This window comes from Mytilus edulis, chromosome 7 (genome assembly GCF_963676685.1).
Source record: "Mytilus edulis chromosome 7, xbMytEdul2.2, whole genome shotgun sequence".
NCBI classification, from domain to species: domain Eukaryota; kingdom Metazoa; phylum Mollusca; class Bivalvia; order Mytilida; family Mytilidae; genus Mytilus; species Mytilus edulis.
Window position 1 is genome coordinate 7,449,820 of NC_092350.1, and position 16,505 is coordinate 7,466,324.

General features: G+C 31.7%; 1 protein-coding gene across 10 annotated transcripts in view; it reads right to left on the minus strand.

Moving 5' to 3' along the window:
- Positions 1–16,505, minus strand: part of LOC139529837 (LIM domain only protein 3-like) — a 122,377-nt gene that overhangs the window by 81,731 nt on the left and 24,141 nt on the right. For 7 of the 10 annotated variants that reach the window (XM_071325752.1, XM_071325756.1, XM_071325763.1 and 4 more), the window contains one exon: positions 6,688–6,756. In XM_071325752.1, coding sequence (XP_071181853.1) covers positions 6,688–6,756 — 69 coding nt within the window. Of the gene's footprint in view, positions 1–2,112; positions 2,238–6,687; positions 6,757–16,505 lie in introns of all 10 variants that reach the window. The other 3 variants (XM_071325757.1, XM_071325761.1, XM_071325762.1) reach the window with 1 other exon arrangement.

A 16,505-nucleotide genomic window follows, 5' to 3' on the forward strand; every position in this document is an offset into this window, starting at 1 on the left:
TTAAACCTGGAAGTAAACCCTTGTAGATAAACCAAAAGACATAACTGTACACATATCCTTGGGGGCTATGTTAAACCTGGAAGTAAACCAAAAGACATAACTGTACACATATCCTTGGGGGCTATGTTAAACCTGGAAGTAAACCCTTGTAAGACATAACTGTACACATATCCTTGGGGGCTATGTTAAACCTGGAAGACATAACTGTACACATATCCTTGGGGGCTATGTTAAACCTGGAAGACATAACTGTACACATATCCTTGGGGGCTATGTTAAACCTGGAAGTAAACACTTGTAAGAATATGTTTGCCTATAAATACATTGATCAACACATCAGGAAGCTAGTAGTATTATATCTTAATGTTATCAAAGGAATGTGGTATCTGTTAAATGACAAAACTCTGATCTAGTCTCCACTTTATTTTTCAGAAGTTTTTAAGTTTTGTGACAATTCATTCTGAGATGAACATTAAGTGTATAAAACATAATCTACTGGTGATGACGTTAGTCTCTAGATGTTTTTTTTGCTTCTTGCAACATCGGTTGCTACAAAACATAAAATACAGAAATGTAAACCAAGTGAAAAACATTGAATATACTGAATAATTTTGACAAGTAATAACTCTTTCCCTACCTAACAGTGACTTCAGTATAAACCCTGTGTATTGCTTGTGATTGCTGCTGTCAGTGTAAAATTATTATGTTTGAACTGTAAAAAGTGAGATTCAATTTTTAAAAAATATACAAAATTAAAAAAAAAATCAAATGTTTTCTTTAGATGCAATTTCGAGATTAGCTTCTGTCTTGGTTTCATAACAATCAATAAAGGTTTAAAAATTAATGATGTAAATAACATATGTCCTCTCTATCAGTAAAATACTGTTATTGTCTGTCCAAATTTCATGAAATTCCATTAAGGATTGACAAGTTGTCAGACAATTGTGTCTGAAAAACTTGAACACAGACAGACTGAACCTCAGATGATGATACTGATGATGATGGAATCTAGGATCTTATGTAGAGAAATAAGTTGTAATCATAAATGCTCAATTGTTACTTTAATAGTTAATAGTTAATAACCCTTAAAAACTTGGACACTGATCATATATTGGTTACTTAGCACATACTCTATTACTAAGAATTTATAATGTCAATTTGGAAAACAGGGAGTCTGAAAAACAGTAGGATCACTTTTCAATTGTCTTATAACATAATTAAACGTTTTTTGATGAAAATTGTGATGTCACTTATTACTATATTCAGAATTCTGTTAAAACTAGAAAACTAAATCATACATAGGTTATTTAGCACATACCATATTATTAAATATGTGCAGATGTCAATTTACCAACCCAGGAGTCAAAGACAAAGGTCTATAGTGTCACTTTACAACTGTTTTAATTAACACCAGGCCTTGAAGGCATAAAACTTTGATCAGTGCTCGGAGCACAAAAAACGTGCTCGAAACATGAAATCCAGCAATTTGATTGGTTGATTTTCGAGTCTGAGTACAAAAATCATGCTCGAAAGTTTTATGACCCTGAGGCCTGATCATTATACACTGAGTGCCATTTTCCAAATTAGTTAATACAATGAAGTGTCCGGAGTGAGTGAGTATTTCAAATAAAGTCAGCTTGGTCTAAATGTACCATCTCATCACTGTGGACTTTTCAAAAAGAGCAAATACATAATAAGAATGCTTCCAGTAACTTTTAGTACCATAGTTTTACAGTACTAGAAATACCATAATTTTACAGTACTAGAAGCTTTTATTTGCACTCCTGATCTGTAATACATGTGTTATACATTTGTACAACAGAGATACAAAATATATACAGTCCTTTAGTAAAAGTAGAATACTATATGACGTACATAAACTTGTACTAACAAATCCAGTATTTTATGTTTTCTGGTACATGTACTGAAATATCCTTAGACAAATTAAGTAGTACTATAATTACATTATAATGTACTTTCTCAAGCCTAAAGTACTTTATATGCAGATTCCAAATTATCCAAAAAATATGCATTGGACAACATCAAATTCTGTACAGATTTCATACAGTAATCAAAAATGGTAAATTAATTGTTTAAAGTAGATGTACATACCAGTACTTCATTAATGTTCAGATTAAATTCAATGTGAACAGTCCATACAGATATCAGTTTCATTCCAATGATGTTCTACCTTTTGCCTTTAATGTCCAGCCAGCATAAAAATCTGAATGAATCTCCTAATATGAAAACACACTGGTCAAGTAAAGCAGCAAAGTTGTCCAAGTACACAGTTCTTTTAGACAATAAATGGAAATAAAAAAAATCCCACCTGTGCTTTCTCCATAATATTTTTACAGTGTGTTGTACTACTTTTGGGACAAATTATATCAAAATTATAGAAAACTTCATCAGCTATAACTCAAAATATGGACAATTTTATGTTCAGGGGGTCTTGAAATCTTTTGACAGCTTCAGAAATACTTATTTTTAACCTTTTTCAGCTGGACCAAATCACTACTTTACTTTAAAATTCATGAATCAAACTTTTTCACAATGTAATTCTATCCCCCTACTTGCTATTTGAGGCATAAAACATGAAGAAATAAATTTTGAAGGGGTATAAAAAAGATTGGCAAGTAACACACTGTCCTCACTAGGGATAATATTCGTGGACAATGAAAATCAAAGGACGATAACTTTGTACTCAGACCAGATCTCAATAATAAACACACTGGTCAAGTAATGCAGCAAAAAACTCAATAACAAACACATTTGTCAGGTAAAGCAGCAAAGATCTCAATAACAAACACACTGGTCAGATAAAACAGCAGAGATCTCAATAACAAACACACTGGTCAAGTAATGCAGCTAAAATCTTAATAAAAAACACACTGAACAGATAAAACAGCAAAGATCTCTATAACAAATACACTTGTCAGATAAAGCATAAAAGATCTCAATAACATACACTGGACAGATAAAGCAGCAACAATCTCTATAACAAACACACTTGTCAGATAAAGCAGAAAAGATCTCAATCACAAACACACTGGTCAGATAAAACAACAGAGTTCTCAATAACAAAAACACTGGTCAGGTAAAGCAGCAGTGATCTCAATAACAAACACACTGGTCAGATAAAACAGCAAAGACCTCAATAATAAACACCTGGTCACGTAAAGCAGCAAAAATCTCAATAACAAACACACTCGGTCAAGTAAAACAGTAAAGATTCCAATAACAAACACACTGGTCATGTAAAACATCAAAGATCTCAATAACAAACACACTGGTCAGGTAAAACAGTAAAGATCTAAATAACAAACACATTGGTCAGGTTAAACATCAACGATCTCAATAACAAACACACTGGTCAAGTGAAACAGGAAAGATCTCAATAACAAATACACTGGTCAGGTAAAACAGCAAAGATCTCAATCACAAACACACTGGACAAGTGAAACAGGAAAGATCTCAATAACAAACACACTGGTCAGGTAAAACAGCAGAGATCTCAATAACAAAAACACTGGTCAAGTGAAGCAGGAAAGATCTCAATAACAAACACACTGGTCAGGTAAAACAGCAAAGATCTCAATAACAAACACACTGGACAAGTGAAACAGGAAAGATCTCAACTGGTCAGGTAAAACAGGAAAGATCTCAATAACAAACACACTGGTCAGGTAAAACAGGAAAGATCTCAATAACAAACACACTGGTCAGGTAAAACAGCAGAGATCTCAATAACAAACACACTGGTCAGGTAAAGCAGTAAGGATCTCAATAACAAACACACTGGTCAGGTAAAACAGCAAAGATCTCAATAACAAACACACTGGTCAGGTAAAACAGTAAAGATTCCAAAAACAAACAAACTGTTCAAGTAAAACAGGAAAGATCTCAATAACAAACAAACTGTTCAAGTAAAACAGGAAAGATCTCAAGAACAAACAATCTGGTCAGGTAAAGCAGTATTGATCTCAATAACAAACACACTCACTAGGTCAGGTAAAGCAGTAAGGATCTCAATAACAAACACACTGGTCAGGTAAAGCAGTAAGGATCTCAATAACAAACACACTGGTCAGGTAAAGCAGTAAGGATCTCAATAACAAACACACTGGTCAGGTAAAGCAGTAAGGATCTCAATAACAAACACACTGGTCAGGTAAAGCAGTAAGGATCTCAATAACAAACACACTGGTCAGGTAAAGCAGTAAGGATCTCAATAACAAACAAACTGTTTCGGCAAAGCAGCAAAGATATCAAGATATCTAATTACTCAAAAAAAATCAGGGAACACTTTTGGATTCAATTTGGCTACAGTAAAAAACTCAATAAATAAATAAGAATGTGCCCATCAGACACAGTGCTTGTAAATATATGATAAAATCTGCCAATAATCAATTTACAAAAGGGAACAACTCATGAAGGGCTTAAGTAATGTTACCCTAATTCAAACTTGATCTGTGTTTGGTGGTTATGAGCATTGTATAATTTTCATAACAAAAAAAAAGATTGCAGAAACTGCATCAACCCTTATCATCTCTAATGACATATTACCAAAAGGTTTTTTGCAAGCATTACCAAGCCCATGAAAAAAACTTTAATTAAAATATGATTGCAGACAATTTGATTAAAAGTTCTTGATAAGTCCTTACAATTAACACTTTAGATCAACTGGGAATGAGTTATAATTATAATATCCTGAACTTTTGAGTCAACATTTTTTTCTCTGCATTGTCACACGTTTCTAAAAAAAAAATCGGTTATAATTAACAATAAATGTTGTGTACGTATTCCCCCCGTTTTCCTGTGCTAATCAACTATAAGGAAACCTACCTTTTGTTACTAGACTGATCAGTATTCTTTAGCAATGATCCAAGTATTATCCATAGCAAATTTGATCAAAATTATACCAACATGAAATTATGTATGATACACAGGTCAATTGGTTTCGACATCTAAGATAATTGCATTTTTCATACAACTATATTAATATTCAGGGTAAATGGTATATTTTTTTATTTAATCTAAATGACATTGTCATATGCATGTGACAGGTATAATACATCCACAGAACCCTGGGGCTCTCTCTACGTTACTAAGGTCAATTTATTTTCATAGCTTAAGAGGATAAGGAAATCATGTACAAATATCGTCTTAGTTTTGGTAACGTACAAGTAGAGAAAGAAATAGCTGTAAACAAATTGGTTTTCCATTACTCAAGAATAGGTTAATTAAAGGAACATTCAACATTGTAAAAAAGGGGCCATTTCCTGAGTTTTGGTTGGGTTGTTGTCTCTTTGACACATTCCCAATTTTATTAAATTCCTGCCAATAACTTTTCGACAGATTTTACTTTTGGATCTAGTAAATGCAATGTAAAGTTAAAAAAAACTAAAAAAAAAAACTTTTGACTACTCTCTAAGCCCTATAGAATAATAAAAAGTCTACACCCTAAATAATTACATAGATTTAAAATAACAAAATGCCTTTAATGGTGTGTATTTTTGAAAATTTACAGCCAGTAGGTGCTTATTAACTAGAAGACACATCTGCCTTTCAAAATACAACATTCAAGTACGTGTTTTATCACTTTGCAAGAGCTTTTCCACTATTTCCACTCTACAATGGCTACCATTTGATGATTAAAATAGTCTTGAGACAATTCTGACAAGGCAGAAATCTTCCTTAATACCACATTAAGCAACATAACTTTCTCTTTTTATCTCTCTTCTGAATTCAATATAGGTTTCTACACCCATTTTTCTCATACCATTGAAGTATTGATTTAAAATCTATAGGTCATACAACCTGTCTAATTCATTTTTTTACCACTGCTGTCCAATTTGACAAGAAAGGGAAGTCTCATTTATTTAGGTGTCACACTTTCAGACAAAGCTATTACTTTTAATGTTACCATAAGTTCAAATTCTAGATTTTTTTCCTAGTGGACAACCACTTAATAAACTTTTAAAATTGAAAAGAAAAATTGTCCTCGGCTTTTAACTTGCAGGACATCAATTCTTTATTGTTTCTAAGATAACTTAGTTAGAATCCAATCTTTTTGTTTTGTTGGACTTATACAAAAGGAGAAGCACATTATACGTCAAATCGTCAAATCCTGTTTCGCCAGAATTTGATGGGAAATAAAATTACAGCATATGATTTTGACATTTTTGTTCCTGGTCTTTCATGGATGGTGTTATATACATTTTGTACAATTACGCCAAGGTGTATAAGACCTATACTGTTATTCAATTTGTATGATGTCTGTCATAACGCCTTATTTATGATTTCTTCATCTTAAATGACAAACCAACACTATGATGGTTGAATAAAGTATTTCCCACAAATTGAACTCATGCTTTTGAATTATTTATATCAGAAATATGTTTTCATATCATTTGATGGCACATATCAGAAACTGAAATGAAAATCGGCACTGACATTGATTCTATAATTTTTTTTTATAAAAACTATAAATGGAAAATTAACGTTTTATTAATATGCTGCGTCTGAAGTGTTTTCTGGAACCCATGTTATTTATATAAAGATAAAAGTGTTTAACAGTTCCCTTGATGTTCAGGTGTTGGTATTATTTTTTTTTAGATTTCTTGTATCTTTTACAACACTGATAATTCGTACCAATTAATAAAGTTCTTTTTAACAATATCTTACCAGTGATTGGGAGGACATCCTGGTCAAGGATTAGGGGAGATAACCCCTCTTCTGTCAGTTTCTCATCAGCTGAAAATAGAAATATTTGAGAATTAAAACAGTGTCATATGGAAATGATATCCCATCATGCAGTTTTATTTGTCATTTGTATTTAAGTGTTTTCCTAATGTACACATTCACATGCATATTTTTTTGTGTTTTTCTCTTAGGTTCAGTTTTGAGTACCAGGAAATATGGTTTTTATGACTGCAAGAGGCATCTTCAGAAAGTAGATCAATATCTACCTCCCTAAGTGGAGAAGTAAAACGGTTGATTCAGTATCCTTCATAGAGTACCAGTTTTGATGGGTATAGGTGAACCCTACCTCCCTAAGTGGACAAGTAAAACTGTCGATTCAGTATCCGATATAGAGTACACATTTTAATGGTTATAGGTGAACCCAAAATTCTATGTTCAATAAAGTACACATTTTGTAAAGGCTTGTGTGCAAACATAAACAATACCTCAAAATCAAATATCAACAAAAATACATAATATTGGTAGGGGGTCTCATTGGGGGTTCCAATCCCGGATCCCGCTTACTGTTTTGTCAGATTTCCGTATCCCGCTTACACTATGTACGTAAGCAATTCTCATTTTTTTGTCATTTCCCGGGTCCCGCTAGACCTCATTTCCCGTTTTCCCGACTCAATAATTTGACTTTCACGTGTCACCCTTACAAAATATCGGCAATCCCACGTCACGCTTAGACCCCAACGAGACCCTAGCTCTTGGTAATAAGGATAATAAATGAATCCAGAATAGCTTTGTTGGTGGAGCTGTGACTTCCTGTCACGTGCACCACTTTGGTCCATGACTGCTTATAGTTGCAAACTTTTTAAGAAAATAAAAAATCAACTATAAATTTGTCCCTCTTGTTTAAAAAAGTTAAAGAAATTTAACATAGTTAAGTTTGATGTTGGTAAATACCATCTACATTTTATAATGGTAATTTGGGTTGGAAAAGGTTAACTGGTACCCTTGACCTAGTTAAATGACTGCACTGTATAAGCTGTTCTCAGGTACTCCTTTAGAAAAGTTGGTATAGCATTTGTAAAATGTGTGAGTGGTCCAGGGTTTGTACTCCTTTAAATAGCTAGTTAATTTGGGAATAGTCTGATTAAAACCAGCCCCAAACACAAGTCAGGAAAAGTGGGACTCAGGTTTTAATCAGACTGATTTTGATCTACAGTTCAATTTATCAAAGGATCAGAAGACAATTTTTTTTGTGATCAGAGAATGTTGACATGCACTTTTAAATAGATAATTTGACAAATTATAGCCTAGACCCTTTATTTAGCTTGACATGCAAACTGTTTTCAAAGTTAGAAACACTTGACACATCTATTGAAAGTATATATACAATTTAACACTTCTTTCAAAACCTATAACACAGAGCATTAGTTATTCATGAAGACTTCTATTTTATCCTTTTATTCTGTAATAAGCCAATTTCTTTTCAATGAAAGTAAATTTTTTCCTTAATTGAAATGAGATTTTTTCTCGTGGATACGTGGGACCTTTCAGTAATCCATCACTATGCACCTGTCTACTGACGAGGAACTCGATTGGACAATTATAACGGAAATTGAAATGGCTCTAGCCTAATTCATTTCTGGCTAGTGCAAAACAAAAAGCTCATTTATTTTTTTATCATAAGATGTTAAAAGCAATTTTCTGAAATCCATATAACCACCAAAAGATTGAAATTCATTTTCATCATGACTTTAAATTTTCTTTTCAAATTAAGGAAGCAAACAATCAAAGAATAAATTGAAATGGCAATTATTACAGAAAGTACAAAATAAAGTGAGCTTAGATGATATAGGACTAAACAATCACCAGAAAAATATATATAGAAGCTTTAAGGAATAAAGTTCTTGGCAAGGACACTTGCATTTAATGGCCATAAATCACCAGCTAGTCAAGCTTGAACAAGGACAATCTACAGGCTCAGCCTGAACCCCTCACATGTCTTATGACCATGAGATGATATTCAGGTCTGGTTTTTAATTATATCACTAGCTTACATAGTTATATGCATTATTGTCTATTGTTATTTGTCAAATTACAGATAAACAGCCATGTCACTTGAAGTTCATAAACTCAGATCAACTTTAATCTTACACTGCATCTAAAAGGTTACTGACAGTGAAAAAAAGTTCATTTATAAGAAAATGATGACATCTGTCCCATTGACTATGTACAGGCTGTTTGCACAGCATCAGCATTCAACATACATATACCTGTTTGTAGTTTTGTTCAGAAGGGATATCTAGGAGAGAAAACTTTTAAAACCATAAATAGACATGAGGTCTTCAATGGTTTGCTCATTGTCGAAGGCCCTACAGTGACCAATAGCAGTTAATTTCTGTGTCATTTGGTCTCTTGTGGAGTCTTTCAGTTGTCTCAATGGCAATCATACCATGTCTTGTTTTTATATGAGGGGAATTGCAAGAATTGTTCTAAATGATATCAAAAATGGTCATACAAATCTAAAGTAGGATTGTATCTTAGAGGTAAAAGGCAGAAGATGGAAGCCTTGTTTATATTGCTGCAATCCTATAACATATTAAGGTCTCTAAGGATGTAATAAACTTTGTATTAAAGTTGAACTGTGTAGCTTAACTTCGAATTTGTTAGTTTAATCAGGGAAAATTTTCAATTGAAATCTACAAATTATTCGTGCAATCAACATTTGTATGATAGAAATGACTCGGATTAATCCAATAAGTCAATTAAGTTACGTTTATTACTCATAATACATCGATATTGGCTCATTTAAACAGGATTACGAACATACTCTACTATTTAAAAATTCTTCAAATAAAGAAAATCAAATTTTAGATTTCGACTAATATCCCTAATTTGTTAAATATTGCTTAAATTATGCCCTTGAGCTTGTCTTTGTGACATTAAATTTCAAATTAATGTTTAGAAAATTGAGCAATGAAGGGATTCTTATCCTGCCTAGGGAAGCCATTGAAAGTTAAAGTTTCCGTACTATTCTGATCATAACAAAAGCATTACAGAGGTGACTACAGAGTTAATAGGATTAATAGATTTTACAACAGTTTGATCACCCAAAAATTTGCATTTTATTACAGCTAAATTTTTTAAAACTTCCTATCTTTTGTTTATAGCTGTGAAGAAAACCGGAAGTTCCCAAGTGTTCATAGAAAACAATGGCACTTTTCATGGCAATTGTACAAATGTATTGAAAGAATAGAAAGTTGTAAAAGCCTGACTATTCTTCCTGATAGACTTATAGAATTGATGAAGTAAATTAACATTATATTATGAAAAGATTCTTATCTTCTTATTTCACTTGACAAAACAGATCAAAATGATGCATGACATTAAAAAACAAACAAAAACAATTTCAGATGATTTTCTAAAGATTAAAAACAAAATGTCTATAGTTGCTATAACCTTCTAGGTCATTGGGTCTCTAGTGGAGAGTTGTCTCATTAGCAATCATGCCACATCTTCTTACTTTTTTGGTTTTCTATAGAGGACTCAGGAATATGATTTCTTTACATTTATACTGGCTGACTGGTTGCAACAAATATTACACATATATATAAGGGAAATAATTAGTTCTATGCATTTGTAATTTAGCCAATATTGCACATAGATATATAAAGGAAATAATTAGTTCACAGAATATACTTTCTGCTATTTTAAAAGCTTGCAATATATCTGAAGCCGGAGGAGATAAACATTAGAATGGAGCAAAGACCACAGATTTAGCCATCATTATTTTGTAATGTTACAGGTCATGAAGGACTGCCAGGTGACAACATGAATTTGATTAAAATACATGAAAATGAATTTAAATAAGTATTAACAGTTAATACATATAGTATTTGGATACAAAATATCAGATCAAGGGTATAACGGTTTTAATTATTTCTTGACAATTATAGGATTTTGTATTTACAAGTCGTACTATGTATCCGAGCAAAAACTGAAATTTTTAGATGTGTATGCTATGTTTATAAAGGATTTAAGAAGGTTTATGAATGAGAACAAAACAGTATCTCAAAATGTATTTTACATAAAGTTAAAAAGATTAATATAATTGATGGGGAAAAAAAAATGTTTTATTATATTTTATCATATTCTGTGTATTTTCCTGGATACTCAGAAAGTATTTCACAGGGATACTTTATTGAAGCTTGGACAATGAAGTAAAGATGTAACAAGCAATTTGAAGAAAAAAGAATATTTATTTGTTGGTAAAAAAAAAAAAAAAAAAAATAAGTATTAACAGTTTGCTTATCTTGTTATTATGACATGAATAATGACATTTGTTTAACAGCAGCAGTTTGAACTATTCTAGTAATTAAATATGATTTCATGAAGAAATTTTGGAAAAAGTGGCAAAATTTTATGTTTATATAAGGTCATATTGGTTAATAAACAAAAGGTCAAGTTCTTAAATATTATTGTCCAACACCTGACTGGAAGACATAGTAATTTGATAAAGAGATACTGTAATGATAACTTGATCATCACACCTTTCTTAACCTTGGGCACACTTAATAACACCTGGACAATTCTGATAAAACTTAATACTTGATTACACCTGGACAATTCTGATAAACCATATCACCTGATCATTTACATGTGGACCGAGAATAACAATCATTTAGTCAAAGTAATGACTTCATATAGAAATATATTAAATGTTCAAATTACTTATTATTGCATAAAACTTAAAGAATAAATGTTAACCAGATGCTCCGCAGGGCGCAGCTTTATACGACCGCAGAGGTTGAACCCTGAACGGTTGGGGCAAGTATGGACACAACATTCAAGCTGGATTCAGCTCTAAATTTGGATTGTGATTAAATAGTTGACACAGCATAGGTTTCTGACACAGAATGAATGTGGTCTAATGAACTTAAAATTTTTGTTTTGCCTTTGAGCAATTCACTATGCTGTTGAATATTAATCCTCTCAAAAAAATGTTTGAATAAATTTTCTTTTTATTTATGAAATCTGAAATGAAAAAAATTGTCCCCCCAATTTTTTTTCTCACATCCCCCTTTCCCTTATTTCAAAACTGATCTCAATTCAAATTTCTAATGAAGTTTGCAACAATAACTACTCATTTAAATACATCATAAAATATTAAAATGTAAAAAAAGTGCTTGTTATTACTGAATGGTAAAGATTGTTTTAATCTATCAGTTGGTAGTAAAAGTGAATATACATTGTATATTGTATAAACCAATGATTTAAGTTGATTCAACTACTATTCTGGACAAAGAAAGATAACTCCAATTGAAATCCAATTGGAATTTCTTGCTATTGCACAATATTGTGCAATTAGATATTTCTTGCTATTGTGCAATACTGTGCAATTGAAAATATTTGCTATTGCACAATACTGTGCAGTTGAAGATTTCTTGCTATTGCACAATACTGTGTAATTGAAGATTTCTTGCTATTGCTGAATACTGTGCAATTGAGAATTTCTTGCTATTGCACAATACTTAATATAATAATTTTGGATCCTGATATGGACCAACTTGAAAACTGAAAAAAATTAAGAATCTACATACACAGTTAGATTTGGCATATCAAAGAACCTCAATTATTCAATTTTTGATGAAATCAAACAAAGTTTAATTTTGGACCCCGATTTGGACCAACTTGAAAACTGGGCCAATAATAAAAAATCTAAGTACATTTTTAGATTCAGCATATCAAAGAACCCCAAGGTTTCAATTTTTGTTAAAATCAAACTAAGTTTAATTTTGGACCCTTTGGACCTTAATGTAGACCAATTTGAAAACGGGACCAAAAATTAAGAATCTACATACACAGTTAGATTCGGCATATCAAAGAACCCCAATTATTCAATTTTTGATGAAATCAAACAAAGTTTAATTTTGGACCCTTTGGGCCCTTTATTCCTAAACTGTTGGGACCAAAACTCCCAAAATCAATACCAACCTTCCTTTTATGGTCATAAACCTTGTGTTTAAATTTTATAGATTTCTATTCACTTATACTAAAGTTATGGTGCGAAAACCAAGAAAAATGCTTATTTGGGTCCCTTTTTGGCCCCTAATTCCTAAACTGTTGGGACCTCAACTCCCAAAATCAATACCAACCTTCCTTTTGTGGTCATAAACATTGTGTTTAAATTTCATTGATTTCTATTTACTTAAACTAAAGTTATTGTGCGAAAACCAAGAATAATGCTTATTTGGGCCCTTTTTTGGCCCCTAATTCCTAAACTGTTGGAACTAAAACTCCCAAAATCAATCCCAACCTTTCTTTTGTGGTGATAAACCTTGTGTCAAAATTTCATAGATTTCTATTAACTTAAACTAAAGTTATAGTGCGAAAACCAAGAAAATGCTTATTTGGGCCCTTTTTGGCCCCTAATTCCTAAAATGTTGGGACCAAAACTCCCAAAATCAATCCCAACCTTCCTTTTGTGGTCATAAACCTTGTGTTAAAATTTCATAGATTTCTATTCACTTTTACTAAGGTTAGAGTGCGAAAACTAAAAGTATTCGGACGACGAAGACGCCGACGCCGACGCCGACGCCAACGTGATAGCAATATACGACGAAAATTTTTTCAAATTTTGCGGTCGTATAAAAAATGCTCATTATAACATGATATATAATAATATATAAATGTTAGAAAAATACTTATTATTTACACCATTTAATTGATATTTAAAAATAAATATCAAAAAATATTTATTGTGAACTGATACTTAAAAATCAACATTTTTGTTTTCAAAACCACTTTATAATAACCATTTTAAATTCATGATTTTCTTGGTGACTCCAGTTTAAAATTTGATTACTTATTTAATTAAACTACATGTACATGTAGAGGAGATTTGGTTTGATCGCCTATGAGACAACTACGTATCCACTAAAGTTCAAATGAAGTGGTTATAATGACATGTATAACAGAGGACCTTATTTAAAGACAACTTTAGAATTTGTAGGTATTATATATATATCTGCTTTATAATAATCTTTATTGCAAAATTACACCCATGAGGGTCAAGCAATACAATCAAACAATAATAATTAGATGTTTTATATACATATTTCTCGTTTCTTGTTTTTGTATATAGATTATACCGTTGGTTTTCCCGTTTGAATGGTTTTACACTAGTAATTTTTTTAGAATCCTTTATAGCTTGCTGTTTTGTTGAAGACCGTTACTACCTTGATCTATAATGGTTTACTTTTATGAATTGTGACGTGGATGGAGTTGTCTCATTGGCACTCATACCACATCTTCTATGTGGTTATACTAGTATTGAAATATTTAGTAACAGGTGTATCATGTATTGTCTATATAATAACAACAAAAAATTCTCTGCTTGTTCACTAGATTGAGATGTTTTCAAACTATCTGTCATGTATAATTTAGAAAACATATCAGTAAATTTATAAATTTAGGGATTATTTGGGATTTAGTACACAGTACATCAGCATAACATATACAAAATGTATTAAAGTTTGTTCATCTGCAAATTCTCTTGGCCTACATTGAGAAATATGGTTTTCTAGGATTTTTTATTTTCGTGATTCGAACCTACTGTGAAAACAAGGAAAAAAACTTGCCAAAAAATTTCCAGATTTACGAGTAAAAAGATGGCAACAAATGATGCCTGATCTGTACATTAGTTGAGAGAAAACTATAATGAGTGTCATTTGGCAGTAGAACCACTAAACAAAGAGGATAATGTTCCTTCATCCAAGCATATCTTGGATGTGCAGGATGAAGGTCATTCTTAGAATATGAGCCTGAGGCTCGAAAGTAATGAATTAGCTTTACTTCTCTATGAGGGGTGAAGCTTACATATGATATCTCTGTTTAAAGAAACAAACTATATAACCACCTATAGCTGGCCAGTGACCTTGACCCTAGTATATAAGCACCTGTTCCATAATAACTTGTCATAATTTAAAGCAAGTTTGTGTCGACCAAATATAAAACCCAGTGGAAAAGGGTGGGTCTGACTGATAATCCCTAGGGTGGGAATTAATTACTTTCGAGCCTCAGGCTCATATTCTAAGAATGACCTTCATCCTGCACATCCAAGATATGCTTGGATGAAGGAACATTCTTATTCATATTTCGCCTTCGGTCTCAAGTAATGAATTAGCTTGTTTAAAGTGTAGACACAAACTAAAAACAATTTTTATATAAATGCCAACATTTAATAAAGGATAAAAATCACAAGATCATCCAGTAACTACAACTGAAGAAAAGTGTTTTAGTACTGATATTATTTACTTTCCTGTTATAGAACTTGTAAAAAGTTTTACCATATGTCCAGACAAAACTGTTGCCATAATGTCCTTAATAGAACATCCTGAAGCTAAATGCACTTATGAAGAGGTTCCTCCAAATGAGTTAACCTTAAAACCTCGGATAAAATTAGAACTCTCTCTAACTATCTAAACTTTACGAAAAGACTTAGATGAATTCTCTCACCTATTTTGTACACAAAACATGATAAATCATTGTCTTAATCAACACAAAGTTTTGGTTTATCAAAACCTTTGATCACCTCATTAGGTAAACTAACTAACAGATCTAGTATTTTTCAAAAACTCATGTATATGAAAAAATAAAGTGCCATGTCTCTGAATGAAAGACATAGAATGTAAATCTACACCTGATAAAGATAGTACTTCAAGGCAGATGTAGTCAAGGCAAATAAAGACACAAGTATAAAAGACAGTTTCAATGTTAAATACTCCAATGAATATTAAGAACTTAAAAAAGATAGCGCTAAATTCATCTCCCAAGTGAAAGAGTATCTAACTCTTCAATTGCAGATTCAGGTTTAAGCAACCTTCCACAAATACATGTAGTAAACAAACAAATTCAGTAAAATCTATTTCTTAAAGGATAAACTCTGTTTCAACATAGACCAAGAAAAATTCACATTAAACATGCTGAATATGAAAAGCTTGTGTTTTACAAAAATTTCAATAATCCGTGACTAACATCCTTTTTAGATGGTGATAAGGAATTGGTTCTCTAATTGAACACACCAAATAATGAAATTTCTCAAAAAAATATTGATAATGCTTGATTATAGATGCATGGTCTCCAAGATGAAGTGTAAATATATTTTACAAATGATTCTGAAATCTCCTGTTTATATTAAAGTGATTTCTGAGTATAATACACACGTTTTTACCCTACTGCACAATCAACCCTTCAGGTGTTGGTTCACTTTAATTTTTTACAATATACAGTTAAATTAAGTCTCTTCCTGACGGAAAGACATTATCTTCAGTATGTAACATTGTTACTAATTTTTATGCTTAACAGTTTAACTGGCAAATAAATTAAAATTGGTCTTAGCAAAGAAAACCAACTCTGAGCAAGCCAAAAAGGATAATCAAAAGAGCCTTCTGAACTTTATCACTAATAATTTTCTTTATAAATATCCCCAACAATGAAAAAGATGGGAAAATATAAGGTCATAATTCTGATCATGAAAATAAAAACATCTCTGAAAGGAGCTTGTTGGTCAAAAGACAACGAAGTAATTATCTACAGATTGAAAATGAAAACGTAATAACAACAAAACAAATATATCTTCTTTCAATTGACATCCTTTTGAATCTGTAAATTTTTTAGACATATGATAAGCATCAAAAATTTTCTTACCAGGAATATAAAGAGCTGTGATAAAAATGTTCTTTCTTGAACACCAAGCCCAAATAATGAAATATTTGTAGTAAGCATGTTAAGTGACAAAGAGGTTA